General features: G+C 45.8%; 2 protein-coding genes across 3 annotated transcripts in view; one reads left to right on the top strand and one right to left on the bottom strand.

Moving 5' to 3' along the window:
• The window catches only part of GLP2R (glucagon like peptide 2 receptor), a 53,497-nt gene extending 50,195 nt beyond the window's left edge, over positions 1-3,302 (bottom strand). Inside the window, exons 1-2 of one of the 2 annotated variants that reach the window (XM_082441399.1) lie at positions 2,916-3,302; positions 571-639 (exon numbers count right to left, since the gene is read on the bottom strand). The gene's annotated coding sequence lies outside the window, so the exon portion shown is untranslated. Of the gene's footprint in view, positions 1-570; positions 640-1,195; positions 1,306-2,915 lie in introns of those variants that run through there. The other variant, XM_082441398.1, reaches the window with a different exon arrangement.
• Positions 2,978-17,102, top strand: GSG1L2 (GSG1 like 2; the record flags this gene model as incomplete). The annotated part of the gene is made up of 4 exons (XM_082440695.1): positions 2,978-3,272; positions 11,653-11,805; positions 13,872-13,983; positions 16,844-17,102. The coding sequence occupies 4 exons, from the start codon at positions 2,978-2,980 to the stop codon at positions 17,100-17,102; spliced, it is 819 nt and encodes a 272-aa protein (XP_082296821.1).
• Positions 17,103-22,600: the final 5,498 nt, after the last annotated feature.

Genomic DNA, 22,600 nt, shown 5'->3' with positions numbered 1-22,600 from the left:
CAGTCCACCTGGCAGATCCTTTGTCAGAACCCATGATCCACTATTGCCAACCAACGTGTGTGTACTTTCTCACCACACCTCATATATATAAAATCTTTTCGCCTGGCATCCTATTTCATTCATCCTCACGATAACCCTGTGAGGGTATGATTATTTCTCTACCTGACAGCTGCAACATTGAGTTTCAGAGAGGTTAGGTGGTTTGCCCAAGGCCACACAGCAAGTAAATGGCAGAGCCAGGATACCCAGGTCTTCTGACCAGTCACCTGGCCACAGCTACTTGGTAAGGTGCCATATCTGACCCTAACCCTCTAGGTGAGTTCCTTTTCTCTAGTAGGCTCAGCACTGTGTCTCTGAGAGGCTCTGCTTGGCCCGTCTCACCCTCCCCTCCCTGTCTAGCTCCTGGCAGCTGCTTCCAAGTCTTTCCAGCCTCCTGAACTGGAGTCCCAGAAGAAGATGTCCTGACTGGATGAAACGCTGCTCAGCAAGAGACAGGAAGACCATGTTTCCATTTAGGGTTTTTTTCCCCCCAATAAGTTGAACCAGAGGAGCTTAACCTGGTTAACTTACCCAAGTGAGTGAATTCTGAACAGTTGGAGAAAAACAGGTGAGCGTCACTTAATGGAAATCCTTGGAAATCTTAAAAAAAATAAAATAAAATAAAGTGGCAAGACTCTAAATGTCAGAAGTAAAACACTCATAATGAACACAGACGCCACATATAATGATGTGACCTCTGGCGTCCATGTGTTCATCTCTCTGGGACAGCAGAGAGAGGGATGAAGTGACCGAGAGGAGGAAAACTGCTCACGTGATAGCTCTGATCCTGTGTGGGGCTGTAAAGCTAGTCTACAATGCACTTTACAGACTACCCTCCAAGTTGCCTGCTGGCAAAGACAGTGCCTCTTTGATAAGAATATTCTGTCTAACCTCTTTGAACTTCTTCTCAAAAACATCCTTTTTCTGAAGGGACAGGGGTTGGGGGACTGCACACGACTTCCCAACCTGTTGGATGGATGCCATCTAGTGATAAAACGAGGTAACTCCTCTTCCCACAAGACTGGCTGGCAACCAGGACAAACAAGACACAGCTCACAGGCTACCCACAGCACAGACCACAGTCCTCGGTCTTTGCCAGCAGGAAAGTCCAGACAGAGTAATATGGACCCAAATGACACTGGCCTTTTTCTCCTACCTGCCCAGGCTGGCATATTCTCCATTATATCCGGGGGTCTTTGGAGGTGTCTAACATGGGATGGAGAACCTGTGTGCTCCAGATGCCAGGTGGAAACTTCTGCTACCCTCCTCTGGCCCTCACTGTTCCATCAGTGTCCTCTGCCCAAGAAGCAGCTTAAGTCTCCTCGGCATCACCGCTCCTGCAGTGCCCCCTGGGCAAGGGCATGAGTGATAACGAGACAGGAGGGAAGGGGGCAGGGCACAACCGTTAAAAGAATGACACAGCCGTGGAGCATACGACAAAAACTGGTTAGGACCAAGATGGTGGAAGATTTTACTTCTCGCAGACTTTGAGCCTTATTATACGCTTATTGTAATATATTAGCATGTTAATGACACGCCCACCGGCGCCATGACAGTTCCGAGGCAGATCATAAGAAGCCAAAAAGTGGGCGGTGCCCCAATGCGGGGGGGGGGGGGGAGGGATCCCCACCCCTTCTCCAAAATAGTTAGAATATTCCTCCCCCTTATTAGCATATGAAATTACCCAACCCATAAAAACTAACCACCCCCCAGCCCAAGGCCCTCTCACTTTCTGAGAAAGTCCGCATTCTGCCTACGGTATGTGTATCCCTCTAAATAAACCTGCTTTCATTTCACTATGTCTTGCTCTCGAATTCTTTCCTGTGCGAAGCCAAGGACCCTAACTTGGCAGCCCATCCCAGGGGCTCCCCTGAGACCCGGGATGTGACCATTCTCTCGCCTCCCCCCCCCCGCCCCCACCCTTCTCCTACAACAATATGCCAGGGCCTCTGCCTGCCAGCTTTGGAGGCCCCAGGGTGGTGCTGAATGCACCCATGTGGGGTGCATGCCCCCCTCCCCTCTGCGTAGCACTCAGGCCCTGAAGCAGGCTGCCTAGACCTGAGCCTCTCAGAGTCCCTGGGCCAGAAGTTGTCCTCAGCAGCAGTCTCTTCCTCTGTAGAGCTGGGCAGGCCTCAGCCTGAGGACCCTGCCCAAAGCAAAAGGCAAGGGTGGGGCAGTCTCACCCAGACACCCACCCAAACCACCCTGGACTTCCGTCAGAACCCAACGTCCTTTATATCAGCCACGAAGTGGAAGCAAGTCAATTATCTATCCATCAGTGGATGAATGGATAAACAAATTGCGGTGTATCCACACAATGGGACATTATTCAGTCTTTAAAAGGAAGGAGATTCTGATACCTGCTACAACACGATGAACCTTGAGGACATTATGCTACATGAAAAAAGCCAGTTACAAAAGACAAATTCCACGTATAGCTAGAGTATAGCTAGAGTGACCAAATTCGTAGAGAGTATCATGGGTGTTGCCAGGGGCTGGGGGTGGAGGAATGGGGAGTTAGCATTTAATGGGGACAGAATTTCAGTTTTGTGAGATGAAAAGAGTTCTGGAGATTGGTGGCCGAACGCGAATGTACTTAAGTGTGCACTTAAAAATGGTTAACACGGTAAATTCTATGTTATGTGCATTTCACCACAGTTGAACAAAAACAGAAAACTGGCGCCCCCAGCACCTCTCCATCGTGGGGAGTACAGAAGGGCTGACACTGCTGAAGAGGGCGCGTCCCGGCTCTTTGCCTCCTCGGGGCACAGGTCCTCTGCTCAGAGGACGCTACACGCTGGAGAGCGCCGCTTTCCCAGGGGGATGTGAGGGAAGATGTAAGAATGCCAGATGGCGGGCTGAGGAGGGGCACGTACCATGACAAGGCAGGGGAGGGGCGCCCCACTGCTCATCCTGCCTCTGCACCCCGCATTCGGCCATGGACCGGGCCAGGCGACAGCGGGTGCTGGCCCTCCTCCCCATCTGCCTGGCCCTCGCCTTCTCCCTCACGGCCGTGGGCAGCAGCTACTGGTGTGAGGGGACCCGGCGGGTGGCAAAGCCGCTGTGCCAGGACCATCCGGGGGTGCTGCATTGCATCCACTACAGCAGTGGCAGCAGGGACAACGGGACCCAGGCCGTCCAGTACATTTGGGAGATGGGAGACGACAAGTTCACCTGGCGCAGGTTCCACCTGGGGCTCTGGCAGTCATGCGAGGAGAGCCTCGGCAGCACAGGTGAGCACGGCCTGGGGGGCCTGGGGGGACAGGTGCGGGATGGCCACTAGGGTTTGAGCCCCAGCTCTGCCTCTGGCTACCTGTGTGTCCTTGAACAAGGCTCTCCACCTCTCTGAGCCTCAATTTTCTCATCTATAAAACAAGAACAATAGCTGTACCCGTCTCTAGAGTTACCATAAAGATGAAATGACCGAATTCCCTAAAACACAGCACCAGATACAGGGTAAGCGTTTATTACACATTAGCTTTTACCATTTCCTAGTGTCATTCAGTCTCTGGTGAATCTAAAGTGGCCCCCCCACCCAACCCTAAACTGCATCCCCACACGTTTAAGGGGTCTTGGAACAGAAGGTTCTCTTAGAAAACAAACTCTTATCATCATTGGTGGGGAGGGAATCCCCTTTATGGAGCACATACCAGAAGTAAAACCATGAACAAGTCAGACCTTTATCTCAGGCAACCTTGAAATAACCCAGCAAAGTAAATATTGTTTTCTCAGCTCACAAATGAGGAAACTGAGTTTCAAGCTACATAGCAGCAAGCCCTCCGCCACCACCATTACTCAACCCTGATTCGTTGATGTCTTTTGAACTTCAACGGGCTTGACAGGGCGGTGGTGAGGGAAATGGTGAAGGAAGAGGACAGAGAAGAGGGAAGAGGAAGTTATAATTTGGAGGACGTATTTCAGAAAACAGTGTTTTTACCTCGTGAGCAACCGAGGAAGGAGGAATTCGGCAGGCTGGCTGCGAACCCAACCCCAAGCTCGGGGCCAAGATGCTCTTCCCTTCCTGCTGGGGGAACACAGCCCTCAAGGTGGAGAGGAGAGGACCCCCACCCCCCCCACAACATGCCCATCCTGACCTCAGGCTTATTACATTACATTCTTGTACAGTTTTTTGCTTTTCCTGGAGTTTCTAATTGCCTTTTCTTTTCCCATACCCGTAGCATTAGTAGTTTATTCCTGAGGTCTAAGCAAAAGGCAACAAGAAGGAACCCTCTGAGATGCTGTGTGCCCCTCCCCATCCCTGCCCCAGTGGTCACTGCAGAGGGGCGGTGCCAAGCCTTGCCCTCCCATGTATACAGGCCAGTGCCTGTGGTCTTTGCTCTAAGTGCGGTGAGGCCACTGCAGCAGTACAAGGAGCTAAGGCTACTGGAGGGGCTTTCCCCACCCCTCTCCTCTGGGAAGTGCACGATCTTCCTATCAGTGCACTCTCTCTACCCTCACGGACAGACACAGGAGGCTCATGACCTTGCATCCTGAAGGGTCCTCAAGATAGTCTCAGGTTTGTGGTTTGGAAAATACAATCATCATACCCATAGGCAAATTGCTTGAGAATTACCATTCCCTTTCCAAGTCCCCATCTGAGGGTCGCCTATTTCTATTTCCACAGCTGCGTATAAAGCATCACACCAGCTATCAAATGGTGCACATCACAATCACCCAGGGAGTTTGTAAAAATCCAGATACCCAGCCCTGGAGTTTCTGATTCAGCAGATCTGGGATGGGGTCTATAAACCTGCATTCCTTTTAAAAAAATATTTAACCAAGGTAATATTTACACATAGGTAAGAGATCAAATCATTTTGAAAGGCTTATAAGAAAAACTAACAGTCTCCTGCCCCTTCCTACTCCATAACCTAGTCCTACATCCAGGAGAAAACACTTTTAGCTTAGTTGTTTCTTCTGGCATTTGCCTCTGCATTTCTAAAAAATATGCTGATATTGCTATCTTCATGTTAGATAGTGTCTATTGACTTCCTGTCATCATAGACAAGGATAAATTTCTCTCACCACCACATCCCATATCTGCCATCCTTCTAATATAGTTATATTGCTGTTTTATTTAAATCAATAAACCAATAATTTATTTACACTATATACATATTGTTCATCACAGAATCAAGAAGGGTGCTATCATTACCTTAAACTTCTTATACAGCTTTTTGCTTTCCCTGTAGTTTCTAAGTGCCTTTTATTTCCCCATCCTCATAACATTTGTTTTTTTATTCTCCTCAATGGTCTTTGCTTGTTTGGAGGTTCTAGCAGGGGAGCACAGCTACTCGTATACCCTTGACCGAAGAACGGTCCTCCTCTATCGGGGAAGGTCGTCCTCTTCGACAGAGCCCGCAGCTTCAGGAGGGATACACATGGAGCGGTGAGGGAGGAAGGGGACACCTGCCTAGCCAGCCAGATCAGCCGAATCAACCCTGGCGATCAATGGGGTGACAGATGTTGCAGCCAGATCGCCCTCACATCCTATATATTTCTTAATATAATAAGGTCATCCAGGTAAACCGAGGTCTTTAAATATTGTCATCACTTTATTAAGAAGGAAGAAAGGAGAACGTTGCCCTCAGAACACCTCCCCCCCAGAAACGTGATCACCGTGCTAGAAGATGCCCCTAAAACAAAAAAGGTTAGAATTAAATTTTTACTAGATAATAACTAAAATAGTAGCAAACGGATCAGGAAATAAAGCAAAAGGCCTACATTAGGTTGCAAACAAATGCCTACAGAAGGTGGTAAGGGCTAGCGGGGAATGCCAGTGACCTTGAAGCCTCAGCCTTAGCTGAAGGGGGCACGTCTTGCTCAGCTCAGCCTTACGGGCTTGTGGGCTTATGAGCTCAATGTCATCAGTCCCTCTGGTTGTTCAAGGGAAGCACGCTATCTGGCTTTCCATGTGAAAACATTGCCCAGGCCCAAGAAAGCATGCCTGCAGCAGACCGCAGCCTGGGGCCCCCTCGGGGAGATGACTCCGTACAAACATATGCTACTTAGTCTAATTTAGCACAAGTGCCTGGGAGAGTTGGGGGCATAACAAAGGAAAAGACCGCAACTGGAGGTGGATGGAAGGCACCCACCCGGGGCTTTAGAGAGAGGGTCAGGAGAGGCGAGGGGGGCTGAGTAGACCTGGCCGTAAGGACTCCAGCCTGGGGAGGTTGCTCCTTGGCCCTGAACAAGCGCAGGAGAGGAGCCTCGGGCTGTCCGGCCACCCCCAGCTCTGCTGCCCCCTGGGGCTTCCTGGCTATCTTCCTTCTGAATCAGCTCCATCTCCCTCCCCCTAAAAGTTGACCCTCCCGGGGATCCCCTACCTGGAGTGCTATTTCAGGTCATCCTCTGTTAAGTCACAGCGAATAGCTCTGCATCTTCTTCCTAATGCCTTTAAACAGAGACAGCACCCTCCGAGATGAAGATTTAAAACAAAAACTCGTGGTTGGGGCAGCGCTTCGACTAAATGTTCTTTTTCTTGGACGAATGAATTAGTCAACAAAATGTGTTGATTTCCAATACTATGCTGTTCTGCTTAACTCAGAAAGTTCAAGGACAGAGGGACCTGGGCACCCCATAGTGGGTGGGGGCTTGGGGAGAACAGCAGACAGGTTTCCAGAGTCTGTCCCCAGGACTACGACACCGTTTCCTCGGCTGGCTGGCCGTACGGCTTGGCTGGTAAACTTCTGTCCAGCTATGTAACACCTGCCTGTCTGGCTTTGTGGGATTTATAAAGATTTTTCCTTTTAATCCTGCTGGGCTTATTCAAAAGGAACATCATTTCTGAGGATTCATATTAATCAAGGGGTCACTGTGGTCTGACCCTTCGCCCAGGCTAAACTCACCCTCCTAAGCTATTGGAATTCTCTTAATCTCCTTGGCCGGCCTCCGTTTTCACTTTGCCCTGCCCCTCGCTCTGTACCTGGCCTTCTCTTTACTCCTGTTGAGATAAGGCAGCCCTCTTCAGAAGACAAGATAGACCCTTAGGCCTCCGTGCATTAAGTATAAAGACAGCAGGTGGTGATGTTGAAAAAGGCACTGGGTTCCGGGTGAGAAAATCCAGTTTCAACTCCTGATTCTACCAACCTGTTTGAGCCTGGCCTCCAAATCTGTAAACTATGGATATCTGTACTTGCCTTTATCAATAATTAAACACATCAAAAGGTGGAAGGCTGTTCTCAAAATACTTTCATAACTTTCTCATTGGAGGACTTTGATAATACCCATTTTGCAGATGAAGAAAGCGAGGCACAGAGAAGTCAAGGAACTTCCTATGATTCCTGACTGGGTCAGAATTGCCATAGAAGCCAGTCCTGTTGGATTTAAAGGCCGCATTCTGTCTATGATGTCCATCTGCTACTCTCACTCCCAGCCTGGCTCACAGGGTTCTAGTGAGGAGCTGATGAGATGATGTGAAAAAAGGACCCCCATCAGCCCCAAATTGCCTTGCAAGAGAGCAGGTGCGAGTGTTGAGATTTCCCCAAGGCTGTGGACCTCCCTAGTAGAACTGGGGCGACCAGGACAAATGTTGAGCTACCATGGCCATAACACTGCTGTCAACCGAAAAAAAAAAAAAAAAAGCACAACCTAAAAGCTGAGAATTATGTTTTATCTGGGGCATTACTGAGGACTTAAGCCTGGGAGACAGCCTCTCAGATAGCTCCGAGGGACCATTCCAAGGAGGTAAGGGGGGAGCCAGGATATATAGGAGTTTTTGCAAAAAACCAGGTAATCAAACATCAAAAGATTACTGCTAATTAAAGAAAAACCAGGCTTCTCAAGAAAATGAGTGCAGCGCTTTTCTATGTATGGGAAGATGCAAGAGTCTGGGCTTAATGAAATTCTTCCTTTGATATGCATCTTCACTATCTAGGGCCAGTATCCCGGTTTTCCGCAGCACCCTTTGTTGACTGATATGGCAAGTGACATTCTTTGTCCACACCACTGCTGCCGCCAAAAGCAGAGAATCAGCCAGGAAAAATGTCCCATTGCACAATCCAAAATGGACTTAATTAGAAGGCTGCAGAGGCCACTGTGGCTGTAGATTAGCAGATAGCTCCCTGATCCTGTGGCTCTTGGTCCCAGGCGGTGTAAATACGCTCCTTCGGGCCACTTGTTGTGGACAGTTAGGTGACAGATGAATCCCTGCTTCCGAATCAAGCCAGAGAGTATCCCAGCAGGGCAGCTCAGCCAAATGGCGGTATCATAAACGCAAACTTTATTTCTCTTCTTCCTATAGCCCAGCAGAGGGGCAACGCAGAAGCGTGAAGGAATGAGGCCCAAGGGGACTTGGAGGTCGAGCATGGCAAATCTCAAGGTTTATGGCCTTTGGGCATCTGTACCTTCAAAAGCATGCACGTGGCCATACATAGCATCCTTGATGAAGTAGAAGGTGAATGCTGGCTTGTGCTAAGGAAGCAAAAAGATGGGTCCTGCATTGGGAAGTCAGCTTGCTGAAGAGAGGACATGAAAGAAGAGAGATTTAGACGTGAGGCTGGAGGAATGGGGGGAGGCTGTATGAATTCTTGAATAGGAAAGTGATCTGGAATTTTCTCTTCTATAAGAGAAAATATATTTTCTAAAGTCTAAAGATGCTCCTCAAAGTTACTTCTCTCCCTGAAAACTTCCAGAAAAGGTAGTTGATGTGATCTTTGCCCTCAAGGTGCTTACAGTCTAGTAGTAAATAATGATTTATGCTAACCATATGCAAAAAGGCCTCATTAGAACTCATTTTTTTAATTAATTAACTTATTTATTTATTTTTGGCTGCATTGGGTCTTCATTGCGGTGCGCGGGCTTTCTCTAGTTGCGGCGAGCGGGGGCTGCTCTTCCCGATGCGGTGAGAGGGCTTCTCATTGCGGTGGCTTCTCTTGTTGTGGATCAGGGGCTTTAGGCACACGGGCTTCAGTAGTTGCGGCACGTGGGCTCAGTAGCTGTGGCTCGCAGGCTATAGAGCGCAGGCTCAGTAGTTGTGGCACACGGGCTTAGTTGCTCCGCGGCATGTGGGATCTTCCTAGACCAGGGCTCGAACCCGTGTCCCCTGCATTGGCAGGCGGATTCTTAACCACTGCGCCACCAGGGAAGCCCCAGAACTCATTTCATTCCATTCAGGTTTAAGTGCACGGTAACCAGGAGAGCAGCCTTCCTACCTAGTCTCTCATTTAATCTTCAAAGCAAGGCTAGTGTGAGGACTGCTGAACAGATTTTAGAAATAGGAAAGCCATTCCTTTGAAGAGTTAATGATCTATGCCCCTAACTTCGCCTCTTTTAGCTCCGACCAGCCCAGACTGGGAGCAGAGGATGCATCTCCGCTACAGCCGGCTGCGTTGCATTAAATCAGTGATATGGCTGGACCGCATAGGCGGGGCCCCTGCAAGCCCAGTTCTAATGCTGAAAATGCCTCTACCTGTGTCTTCTTTACCATTCCTTCCTCTCAGATGTCCTTGGACCCACTCCTCCTAACTGTGCAGAGAAGAATCAGGCAATTTCCCAGGCTCCTCCCACTCCGCCACCCATGATTCATTTCGGGGCTGAAGTATGGAGAAATTGGGGCACCCACCTGGGACAGGATCCCAGAAGGTGATTTGCTGTGGTCTCAATCATCCATCTGTCACTCACCCCCAACCCAGAATTTGGTGACATCCGTCCACTCAGTAGATATTTAAGGACTTAGCTCCTTCAAAGGGACTACACATCAAAAGTAGCAACGCAAGGTTTTCTAGCCAATATGTGCAACGTGACAGATAATACAGGCAAAGCACACCTCCCAGGGCACAGAATAAGTCTGGTGACGGGTTCTGCCCCATACCTGGTACACACATAATAACTCCTTCCTTTCCTTTCCCTTCCAGAAAGCAAAATGGAGTACGAGTGATTGGCTCACTCGGTAGCAGAGATAGTTCTGATATCTGCTCTAATTCATCTTTTTTAATGGTTACAAACATCGTCACTTTCCCTCTACCCAGAAAGAAATTATTTGAGACTCACATCATCATGGATGCTGTTTGGGAAGTCAAGCACCCCTGGTCTAAGGCTTGCAGCATCAGTCCAGATGGGCTAAGTTATGCTATAATAACAGACAACCCCCAAGTCCCAGCAGTTTAAGCCAACAAATTCATTTCTAGCTCTTGCTATTTGTACTTCTCAGGTCGGCAAGCAGTGTCTCCTCACTGGAGCCACTCAGGGATCTAGGCAGACAGAGACTCCATCTGGACTTCTGTGATCACGGAAGCAAGAAGATGAGAACCTTTAGACAAAACACTGGCTCTTAAAGCTTCTGACCAGAAGTGACCTCCTCCCCCCATTTCCACTCCCAGTTCTTGGCCAAAGAAAGGCACACGGTCTAGCCTGGATTCACTGGCGCAGGACTGTAACATGATCCCTCAGGGAGGGGCACCACCTGTTGGGGAGCAATAAAGCCACACGCCCCAATCCTTGTTCAAAAGGACCTGGATACACTCAAGGGATCTAGAAACACACTTTGCCCCTAATGGTCAAGGTTCACCCTACTTGGGCTTCTGTCCTCTTTTTCTTCTAGGTGAAAAGTGTAGGAGTTTCCAGAGTATAATACCAGCTGAAGAACAAGGTAAATACCTTCCTCATGTTCTGTCCACCAGCCCTCCTCACACTTTGGACAATTTCTATGGCTTTGGTTGGGTTGGGGGAAAAGAGGAAAGAGTTATTTATGGTTTTTCTATGAAGTCGAGTCCAAAAGCCAGAACCACTGGCTCTCTTCATGTGCCCTGTAGTCAGTAATGCTAGAAAATGTGAAACCACCAACTTTGCGGAGGAGAGGGGAAGCCCTGATTAGTAGTGTTTGCAACCTTCCAGGGTGTAAATGCTCCCACCATGGCCGATTTCAAGCTATTGATGTGAGGTGACCACAGAACAGGGAAAAGATGAGTCTAGCTTGTCACTTCCTATAGCGTTTTTTCTTCTCTCTAACACTCATCAAATTTGTACTTACTTTCTTAGTATCTGTTTTCCCAGCTGGAATATAGCTTTTGTGATGGCATGGACCACATCTGTTTCATTCATTGCTGTGTCTACACAGTACCTAACTACCTTATAGGAGGCCTTTTGCAAATAATAGTTTCTCTCCCTGCCCCCTTTATTCACTCCCTTCCACATCCAACCCAGTTTCTTGAAGCTGCAGATGAGGTCCCACCCAAAGGGTAAATCATAGGCTCACACAGAAACATATGAGATTTTGGTATCTCGAATCAGGGCTCTTCAATGCTAAGATTCCTTTGCCCACCCTGGTTAAGTTGATCCTCTCCTTTAAAAGACAACGTCTTCTGGTGGAATCAAAATAACACTTTAACTTTTGAACTAGGCCATGGGACCTCCAGTATCCCTCAGGTCCCCACATCAGAACTTTGCTTAGTGCTTTTTCCCTTCCAGCTAACGACAATCTTTACAAACTTCTCATTCAAGCCCCAGGACCCCCCTTTCATTGTCAGCTTTCCAAGACTCTGCAGAGGTATCTGTGGTTTTTCACCCCGCGGTGCTGGTTTTTTATTTTTTGTTTTAGAAGTGAACGAAATCAAAGGATTAAATATTCTAGTACTTCTAAGTTCCCAGCGTCTCTGTCATACTTATATTTTGCAGGTGTTTTGTGGCTGTGCATTGGGGCTGAGGTCCTGAATATCCTTCTGACGTTGACCAGTGCCATCCTCCTGGGCTCCAGAGTGAGTTATCACAGCTCTGGATTCCACTGGCTCAAGGTGGATGCCTCTGTAGCCATCCTCATGGTGCTTGCAGGTACTTTCCCCAGGGGCATCATGAGAACAGGCAAATTCCCCACAGCCTGCCCCAGAGGGAACTGGCAAAGCTCCAGCCTGGCTCTTCCTGTCGCTAGCCTATTCAGCAGGACATCTGGTCCACGGGAGAAGCTACTGAATTAATCCCACTGGTGGAAGCAATGGGTGACTGATGAAAAAAAAGGGGGATAGGCACAAATGGAGAATAAAATTTATCAGTATGTCTTTGTCACAACCCTGGAAAGGGGGTCCACTGGCTCTGAGAACAGAGATTGCTTTGTTTAGTACAGTGGTTAAGCATGAGTATGTGGAGAAATCCTCCCTGCGTTCAGATCTCTCCTACTTAATGGCTGTGTGACCCTGGGCAAGTGGCTTAACTTCTCCAAGCTAGCTACCTCAGAAGGCTATGGTGATGACTAAATAAGAAGGCACATAGTATATAGTAAGTACTCAAAAAAATGGTAGCTTGTTAAAAATTATTATCCAAGTTTGGGGTCAATATCCCATAGGAATAAAGAACTCCTGTTTTTGGTCTTACTTCTGTGTTCTCCAAGCAACTTTTAGAGCAACTTAATTTGGTCCCCTAAGTGGGCCTTTCCACCAAGGAAAGAACCCTGAACAAATAACTTCCTTCATTTCTCTGGCTGGATACATAAAACACTGTTAAGTTCCTAGTGTATCAGCCCAGTTTGTAGATCACTTCTGTGTTTGTATAACGCATCTTTCCCAACTCTTATCATTATTAGTGAATAAGATGATAGAATCCAGTTTCTGGATCTTCATAGCAAAGAGTCTTGGAGATTTCTCCCCAGGTCCTAGCATCCTCCAAATCACCCAATCATGAGTACGCCTCTTTCTGGATATCTCTTTAGTTTCATCTGTGTGCATGTGACCTCAGGTGGAATGTTTAAGGATTTATAAATGCAGATACATCATAAGGATTTATAAATATCTGGCCCCACCAGTTAAAACTAGTTTCTATTTGGACCACTGAAGATGATCCCCAGTTGGTCACTGCCTGCCATACATTTATTAAATAAAAACATAGATGTAATGGGAGTCCCTGAAAAAGAAAGACAAAACAATAAGACAGCTAATATTTAAAAGCAAAATTCAAGGACATTTTCTGAACCAAAGACCAAAATCTGTATATAGAAAACTCCCTCCAAATACCTGAAAAAATTACACAGTACATTCAAGTCCTAGACATATCCCACTAAAACTGTTAAAGGAAAAAAAAATCCTCTGGATCTCCAGGCAAAAAGACCAATTCACCTACAAAGGACAGAAAACCACATTGGCAACTGACTTCGGTTCCCACTAATTATTTGCCATGTAAGTCTACTAGGGCCAGAATATATTCAGATTTTTATGCAAAGTTTTTATGTGTTAGCAAACAATCCACATTCTAAAGAATAACGTGACAGAACTTAGTAAAGTATGGCTTAAGGCCAAATGCAGCTCAAGGACCTCCCCTATGTGCTGGGAAAGAGAGGATAGACAATTGATGCCTCTGAGCATAGTGACCAGGGACATGATAAAACAGAAAGATGTGGGCTTCCCTGGTGGCGCAGTGGTTGAGAATCTGCCTGCCAATGCAGGGGACACGGGTTCGAGCCCTGGTCTGGGAAGATCCCACATGCCGCGGAGCGACTAGGCCCGTGAGCTGCAATTGCTGAGCCTGCGCGTCTGGAGCCTGTGCTCCGCAACAAGAGAGGCCGTGACAGTGAGAGGCCCGCGCACCGCGATGAAGAGTGGCCCCCGCTCGCCGCAACTAGAGAAAGCCCTCGCACAGAAACGAAGACCCAACACAGCCAAAAATAAATAAATAAATAAATAAATAAAATTTAAAAAAAAAATAGAAAGATGTGATCTTGGGAGGGATGACATGGCAAAGGAACCTATACCACTGTGTACATCGGTGACTCTAAGAAATTAGTGTACATGTAAAACATGAAGGCTGCTTGGAAGGGCTCGAGGAGGATGCTAGTGGGCTCTGGACATCCAACTCATGTACTGCAGAGAAACGACAGTCTTCACTGTGGCTCACAAGCTTTCCTTGTGCAGGGCTCCTAGCCATGGTGGCCCACATGATGTACACAACCGTTTTTCAAATCACCGTGAACACTGGACCAGAAGATTGGAAGCCTCAGACGTGGGACTACGGCTGGTCATACTGGTGAGTTGCTGGCCATGGTGCTCAAGGCCCGAAGGACCAGCAGGGAGGCACACAGGTTTTGTAGGACCACTGACCTTGGTCATGGTTCTGCCACCTGCTACTCTTGAATTAGTTTCGTAATCTTTCTGTAGCCCAATTTCCTCATCTGTAAAATGATGATACCTGTCTCAGTTGTGTTTATGGGAATATAAAGAGGTTATGTTTATAAAATTCTTGGCACAGAGTAAGGTGCTCAAGAAATAGAGATAGTGCTGTTACTTTCTTAAACACAGCTTAAGGGGAAAAGTCCTGCTATAATTCCTAATAAATACTTCAATGAGGAGAGACCCAGCCCCTGATTCTAATGGAAAGACAGGCCATGACACAGAAGTTCTAGCTCTACTAGAAAGACTCGACCATGTCACACAAGACCACAGGGGTTCTCTTTGATGTGGACCTCCGAATCCTGGCTGCATCTTAAAATATATATATACATATACCTACATTTTCCTCCTCTATAACAACCTCTTGTGTTACTTTCTCTTTGTAAAACAAGTGGCATGTTCAGGGCTCACTCCCTCATCCTACTATACCAGGGTTTGGCAAACACGTCTATGTTATGACTATCCATAAACTTCATGACTTATTAGATTTTGAACTCTTCTTCATCTTCGAAATCTGAAGAAGTTAATTTTTACAAATGTTTCTCTTTACACCATTTCTTCCACTTGTTTGTCACTTTAGCTGTCTCTGAGCAGGTGCCATTGGTCCTGAGGTGACCTCACCAGCACTGCACACAGGAGTACAGCTGCTCTAGAGCTGAGAGGGATGTCAGGTGGGTCAGGATCTGTGGCCAATTTATACTGAGGTCCTACTGCTGTGGATGTAAGTAAATCCCAAACATCATAGGAGTTTGAAAAATGGTCTGTTTGTTTCCAATATCATTTTGTTTCCTATTGCTTTCAATTTCTTAATTTTCAATAAAAGAAATACATACAACTAGTTTTTAAAAATCAAACGGTACTAAACATAACAATCTCTCAGTCCCATCTCTCCCTGCTCTACTCTTCCAACCCACCAAAACCCTCTGTCTTCCTGCTCTGCTCTGGAATGGAGCTGTCGAGTGGAGATTTCCCTTTGCTAGTCCCTTGTTTCCTTGTGTCCTAGGTCCTGTATCATTATCCTAGTTAGTTTACATCCACTTTTTGTGGGAGCACATCCTCCAGTAGCTTTTGAAGAAAGGGTTCAATGAGAGATAAATTATTTTATTCCTTGCATGTCTGGAAATGTATTTTTTCAATGTTCCATCTTGATTGATAGTTTGGTGGCATGTAAAATCTTTGTTGAAAGTCATTCTCCCTTAGAATTTTGAAGATGTCTCTGTTTCCTTCTAGAATGTATTGTTTCCATCAAGAGTCCAACACCATTCTGATTCATGTTCTATTATAGGTAATCTGTTGTTTTCTACTCTTTATTTCTGGAGTTCTGAAATGTCATGATAATGTACCTTGAAGGGGATATTCTTTCCTTCACATTCATTCTTCTTTCATGTGCTTGGTGAGCCCTTAAATTTGAATATTCGCGTCCTAGAATTCTGAGAATTTTTCTTGTATTATGTCTTTGATTTTTCCATTCCTCAGTCTTCTGCTCTCTTTTCAGAGAATTTCTATGAGTTAGATATCGGGTCTATTGGATTAATTATCTAGATGTTGTTGCACCCCTTATATTTTCTATCTCTTTCTCCTTTTGGTATTTCTGAAAATTTTCTTTCTATTTGTCTCCAACTTTTCTATTAAATTCTTATTTTGAATCTTATTTGACTTTCCAAGATCTTCCTTGTTTTCCAGTTGTTCCTTTTTCATATACCCTGATATCACTTTATTGATGCAATATCTTCTCATATTTCTCTGAGGATATTAATCAAAGAGTTTTCTTTTTGTTGTTGTTTTCTTCTGTTCCTTGTGTTATCTTTTTCCTTCAGATTTCTTTCTTTCTTTTTTGGGGGGGAAATTTGTTTTTTTTTTTTTGGCTGTGCCCCATGGCATGTGGGATCTTAGTTCCCCAGCCAGGGATCGAACCCCGTGCCCCCTGCATTGGAAGCACGGAGTGTTAACCCCTGGACCACAAGGGAAGTCCCCAGATTCCTTTCTTTTCTGTTTGTTGTTGGGCCTTTCTCCTAGATCTTGGTATCCTTGATTGTCAAGTCATATTTAAGGATGATTGGAAACCCTGGAGTGGGCTTGGAACTTAATAACTGGTAGGGTTTTTGTAGCTGATTGGATATGGAGCCATTTATTTTACCTGGGAATTCCACCCCATGAAAACATACACACATGTCAGTTTGTAGAGGTTCTTTCTCAGCAGCCACTCTTCTGGGTTCTGTGAAAGATGAAAAGTGTAGACTATCAACTCAGAATGCAATAGGCTTCCAGAGGATAGGGATATAAAAATAACCATGCCCAGTGCCAGTGTCCTGGGTTAGAGACAACAACAAAAAGTAATACATATGTTAGCGGATACTATGCTGGGTACTTCCCGTGCCCATGTGAATTCCTCACGACCATCTGGTATGCTGCATTGCTACCATTCCAGTTTTGCAGATGAGGAAACTGATCCAGAAAGATGAAGTCGCCACTTCAAGGTCACACAGTTAATAAGAGATGGGTACAAACCCACAGTGCAAACTCAGCACAATGACTCCAGAATCTGTTCTCTTAACCGTCAACACGTTGCCTACAACAACACATTGGCTGCTCTCTGAGATCTGTGCTGCAAAACCCAGGTCCAAATTGGGTAGAACCAACAGCTAATGTTCCACCCCAGCAGCAAGCCCTGGAATCAGAGCCCTACACCCTTTCCTAACTGTGCCTTTTGTTGACAGCCTCGCGTGGGGTTCTTTCACCCTGTGCATGGTTGCATCAGTCACGGCCACGAGCAGATACACGGCAGCCCGCCTGGAATTGGCAGAGAAGAAAAGCGTACGGAAGGGCAGTCAGCTCTCTCAACACAACTTCCAGGAACCCAAGTCTTCAGAAGGTGTTTGGGAAACAGAAGCTGCTCCCAGCCCTGCTGGGTGTGCCCTCGTCAATATATCTGAGCACCTGCCATCAGATGCCGAAGGCAAGGTGTCCATGTGCTAGCCAGGGTTCATGGCTGCCAGATCTGCACAGGCAGACAAGCCAGGCACTTATGTCCACAATGAACATCTTTGGAGTGGGCGTCACAAAGCTGTGGTCCAAGTAAACCTTCCACCTGCCATCTTACCCTTCACTAAACACCTCTGGCTTCAGTTTCTGATTCCTGTTAAAATGTCGGTATCTTTAAGTGAGATAATATTTATAGACTATATCAACCATTGACACTCTAGTATAAATGAGCATTTCACGCTTTCCTGACAGTTTAATAAGGGTGACAAAAAAAAAAAGAGGGAGCATGTGGGTGCTAAGAGTAAGAGAAGCTGAAGAAAAGGGAAAAGAGGCTTTGACTACAAAGGATGTAAATTTGTTGCCCACACAGTTTTGTTGATAGAAGAGTCCAGAAAGTTTTTTCCTTAACTGACACACACAAATTGATAGTATGTGTGACTATCCCATATTTCTTTTTTTGTTTTAATCCAGAAGAAATGAATTTAAAAATTAGTTTTGTGTTATTTTTAAAACATATTTTCTTCTAAACTTTCTAATTTCCACCTACAGGAAAATCAGTTTGGAAGGATAATCAAATGATAAAACAAAATGAGAATGGTTGAATGGAATGACATCTTGTCACAGTTAAGTGGAACAAATGTTTGAATTGGTGTGCTTAAATTAAATTGCCAGGCACTTCTGCTTCTAAAAATAAACATTGCGAAACACGCAAGTCTTGTCTGAAACAGTGGTGTGCTGCATGTTTCCTAACTTGGTCAGTTACAATTTTATATAAATTTATCTTGTATTTTAAACTAACATGTTATTGAGGCCACAGGTTGTTAGACACATAATTTGGGTTGTTGAAAAAAAAAGGACTGTCATATTCTAACAACCCTAAATGCATCCTAGCTTAGACTCATTTCTCAAAAATGTATTTATGTTTAGTGAATATATCATTTCTGAAAAAAAAACCCTGAATGTTTCAAATAAAATCACTCAATCTGCTTATGCTGAACTGTAACATTTATATTGTCATAGAATAAGGGACAGTTCAGCTAACTTCTTCATGTTTGGGGCTCCAGTTGCGTACCTGCCTAATGAATGATGGTCCCATAGAATTTTGTGTTTTGTTGAATCACGCATATCTGAAGTGATATTAAACGGATTTTTACTGGAATGAGCCCAATGCAGAGAAGCCGTGCTGAGACCCTCTGGAGCAGAAGGGTTTGTACCCAATGACCCCTGCCCTCCACAGTGTACATGTTCTATGATTTGTCACCCCTGGGTGTCTATGGAGGTAAATCCTGTGTCGCTGATGTCTGGGGTGGGGGGAGTCAGTGATCAACTAGACCCCGGGCAGGGCAGGAGGCGCTTGGTTCCCGAAGCTCAGGTCAAAACCGATTCTTTGCTACATTCTCTGAGTTTCCAAGGCCCTCTGCTTCCTTTTATAGATATATTTTTTTAACATCTTTATTGGAGTATAATTGCTTTACAGTGGTGTGTTAGTTTCTGCTTTATAACAAAGTGAATCAGCTATACCTATACATATATCCCCCTATCTCCTTTTATATTTTTTGTGTTGATTTTATTCAAGTACAACATATATACAGAAAAGTACCCAAACCCTAAGTGTACAGCTTAAGGAACTTTTAGACAATGAACACAGCTGTGTAACCACCCCTCAGTTCAAGGCGTCTCACTTCCATCTATCTTTGCTATTATAAAACAAATTCGGGTGGATTTTAATTCCTCCCTATATTGAAATAATCTGTTTACAGGTCTGTTCCCCTCTTACGAATTATAGATTATTCCTTTGCAACATGAACTGTCCTCCGTACATTCCAGCATCTAAAACAATCGTTGGCAGGTGGAACCCCCAACACGCATATGTGTGTGTGTGTGTATACATACACCCGTATGTTTATACAAGAATGTGCAGTGCGCACACATTACCTACCTGACTTAGCGCTGGCATCCTTCACCGCTGAATCCTGTCCACAGTCCTCAGGACTGGGTCTCGATACGCATTAAGGAAAGGCAACAAGGAAAAGCAACACAGACTAGGAAAGAATTGTCAGAAAGAAGAGAGAAACCGAAACCATGAGGCACAGCAATGGAACAGACCCATTCTGGGCGTTGTCCACACGTCACCTCTTATAGTCTAACTCTACACAGCGGTGCAGCGAGGGAGAGAACAGCATTAGTATCCTCATTTCCAGATGACGGCCATGACATTCAGAAGGTTTACGTGTGTGCCTGAGGCTGCACACACGTCAGAAGCCGAACTGAGGTTCAGACTCAGGGCTGTCCCACTTCAAACCCATCATGCTGCCTTTCTGGAGGCGTAGTGGGAGCCAAATTCTTTTCTCCCCTTCTCCCTCCCTAAGTGAGGCTGTCAGAGGGCAGGGCGCTGGGGCATTTTATGGAGGAGTAAAGGGGTTGTAAATGCTGGGATGAAGCCATGGAGGGAGCCCTCTTCTCTGATTCACAGATGGATTAGGGCGAGTGCAAGCTACACTCGGCTTGAAACTAGATGTTGTTCCAAGTGTGGCTTCTACTTGGAACCGAGGAGACTGAAGAGGCCCCAGAGGTGAAGGCAGGCTGGGACCAGCTCTGATCTAGACTGTGACCTTCACATCCCAGGTTTCCCAGAATGGTCCCCGACCCCATTAATGCATTCATACTGGTCTTACTTCTCAATTCTTGGACTAGAAAATACTATTATTTCAGGGTTAGGTGAAGCTTCAGGCATCTTTCTTAAGTGGGGCAGTAAAGTAGACAGGGATTTGGAGCAAGAATCTCTTTGTAGACTAAAGATTGTGTTTGGGTTGGAATATTCCTTGTCTGTGGCAATTAAGTTGAAAGAAAAGGAAACTCCGACCACCCTTAGTGGATATGAGTTTTTGCAGGTACAGCTGAAGCTCCCGTGAGAACTTTGAGTCCAAACTTAATTCTGCTCCAGAGAACCCACGCCCTGTCCTGCCTCTTCCTCATTACCAGGGCCGTGGGGCAAAGTTGAAGCTGCCTGACGTTATTCAACGAAGCTCTGAGGACCTTGTAGGCTGGTGGCTTCAAGCACCTTCCGGATTTGGCGAGGCTGTCGTCCGAGATCAAGGTGGAGAGAAGGTTGTGCTTTCAAAGTATCAGATGTAGGGAGTTGGGTGGATCATGGACCACCTTGCAGGGTTGCTCATTACAGAACCACTGACAGTAAGTTTGAAGGAGAACTGAATCCTCATGGTAACCTTCACACAGACATTCCTGTCAGTAGCACCAGTGACTCCACATTGCTAATACCTTTGAAAAACACAGGGGTTAGGGCTGCCAATTTTCTTTTTTTTTTTTTAATTAATTAATTTATTTTTGGCTGCACTGGGTTTTTGTTGCTGTGTGCGGGCTTTCTCTAGTTGCGGCGAGCAGGGGTTACTCTTCGTTGCGGTGCGCGGGTTTCTCATTGCGGTGGCTTCTCTTGTTGCGGAGCACAGGCTCTAGGCATGCAGGCTCAGTAGTTGTGGCTCGTGGGCTCTAGAGCGCAGGCTCAGTAGTTGTGGCGCACGGGCTTAGTTGCTCCACGGCATGTGGGATCTTCCCGGACCAGGGCTCGAACCCGTGTCCCCTGCATTGGCAGGCGGATTCGTAACCACTGCGCCACCAAGGAAGCCCAGGGCTGCCAATTTTCAGTGGAAAATCCCAACATAATTTCAAAGTTGGCTCTCTGTATGCGCGGTTCCACATTCACAGATTCAACTAACTTCGGATCATGAAGTACTGCAGTATTTGTTGAAAATAAGTGGACCCACACAGTTCAAACCTGTGTTGTTCAAGGGTCAACCATATATGCTATCAAAAGTTAGAAAGCAGTCACCCTTACGACTGGAAAGAGACACGACGGGGGGATGTCGGCAATGCTTTGTTTCTTGATCTGGGTGCTGGTTACAGGGATGTGCTCAGTTTGAGATCCAGGAAACTCTACACTTAGGATATATACATACTTCTATATGTATATCAGGTGTCATTTAAAAAGTTGGGTGTTTAAAAATGTTCCTGGACATTTTCGTTTCCAAGGAAGAAATGCAGTTTCTCTGTCCCCACCTCCAGTGTACTGTTCCGTGCCCCGCCTCCTGGTCCTTACCACACAGAACAGGACATTGTTATCATCTGTCTTCTGGCTTTTGATGGTTTGAGTACTTGAACTGAGTTTTGGCTATTTATGTCTCTCCATTTCTTCTTTTGTTGTTTTAATACAGATGATTTACAATATTGCATTAGTTTCAGGTATACAGCACAGTGATTCAGTTGTGGGTTTTTTGTTTGGTTTTTTTTTTGCAGGTTCTATTTCATTATAGGTTGTTACAAGATATCGAACATAATTCCCTGTGCTATGCAGTAAATCCTCGTTGCTTATCTGTTTTATGTGGGGTAGTTTGTATCTGTTAATCTCATACTCCTAATTTGTCCCTCCCCACCCTCCTTTGGTAATCACACGTTTTCTAGGATTGTAAATCTGTATTGTATATACATTCATTTGTATTATTTTTAAATTCCACGTATAAGCGGTATCATATGGCATGGGTCTTTGTCTGACTTATTTCACTAAGCACAATAATCTCTAGGTCCAGCCATGTTGCTGCAAATGGCAATATTTCTCTCTATATATATATCACATCTTCTTAAGCCAGTCGCCTGTTAATGGGCACTTGGTTTGTTTCCATGTCTTGGCTATTGTAAATAGTGCTGCTATGAATCTTGGGGTGCATGTATCTTTTCGAACTAGTGTTTTCATTTTTTTCTAGAAATATACCCAGGAGTGGGATTGCTGGATCATATGGCAGCTCTATTTTTAGTTTTTTAAGGAAGCTCCGTACTGTTTTCCATAGTAGCTACTATCTCTCTCCATTTCTAATCCTACTGAGTTTCCTTAAGTCATTAAAATATTTGACGTTTGGGATACATTCTTAGTATTCTCAATCACTAAAGATAACAGGAGTGATCCTCTCAGAGTCTGTTGTCGAGATGCAGTATATTATTCTGTTCTCCCAACAGTCCGGCAAGATGAGAACTGTTGTGCCCATTTTAGAGATAAGGAGGCTAAGGCTCTGGAAAGTGGAAGCCCTTGACTGAAGAGGAACGGCTCCAAGCTGCTCTTTCCCGTAGTTCACGTCACACTTCCAAGTGTCTCATTCTGCAACAGGCTCCATTCCGTTGAACGGATTTTCTGTGCTTTTCACCCCCAACCGGAAAGGGAAGGCCAGATGGCTCACTGCCACACGGGTCTGAGCTACGTGGAAGCCACCTGATAGGAGGGTTATAGGAAGAGAAGGCAAGGGTGTTCGTGCTGAAATCCCAGGTCCCAATCCCTAACGCCCAGCCCCAAACTGCAGAGCAGTCTCTAACGGTGAGGCAGCCGGGAGAGCTTTAGAAGGCCTGGCAGGAACTCTGAAATCAGACCCGGCCAGCATGTGTCCCTGAATATCAGAAGAGACACTATATTTACCCCGAAAGCCCTTTAG

Source organism: Balaenoptera physalus, assembly GCF_965194825.1.
Source record: "Balaenoptera physalus genome assembly, chromosome: 20".
In the NCBI taxonomy this organism is placed as follows: Eukaryota; Metazoa; Chordata; class Mammalia; order Artiodactyla; family Balaenopteridae; genus Balaenoptera; species Balaenoptera physalus.
The sequence above is the reverse complement of the archived record's forward strand: the minus strand, read 5'-3'. Positions and strand labels throughout refer to the sequence as shown.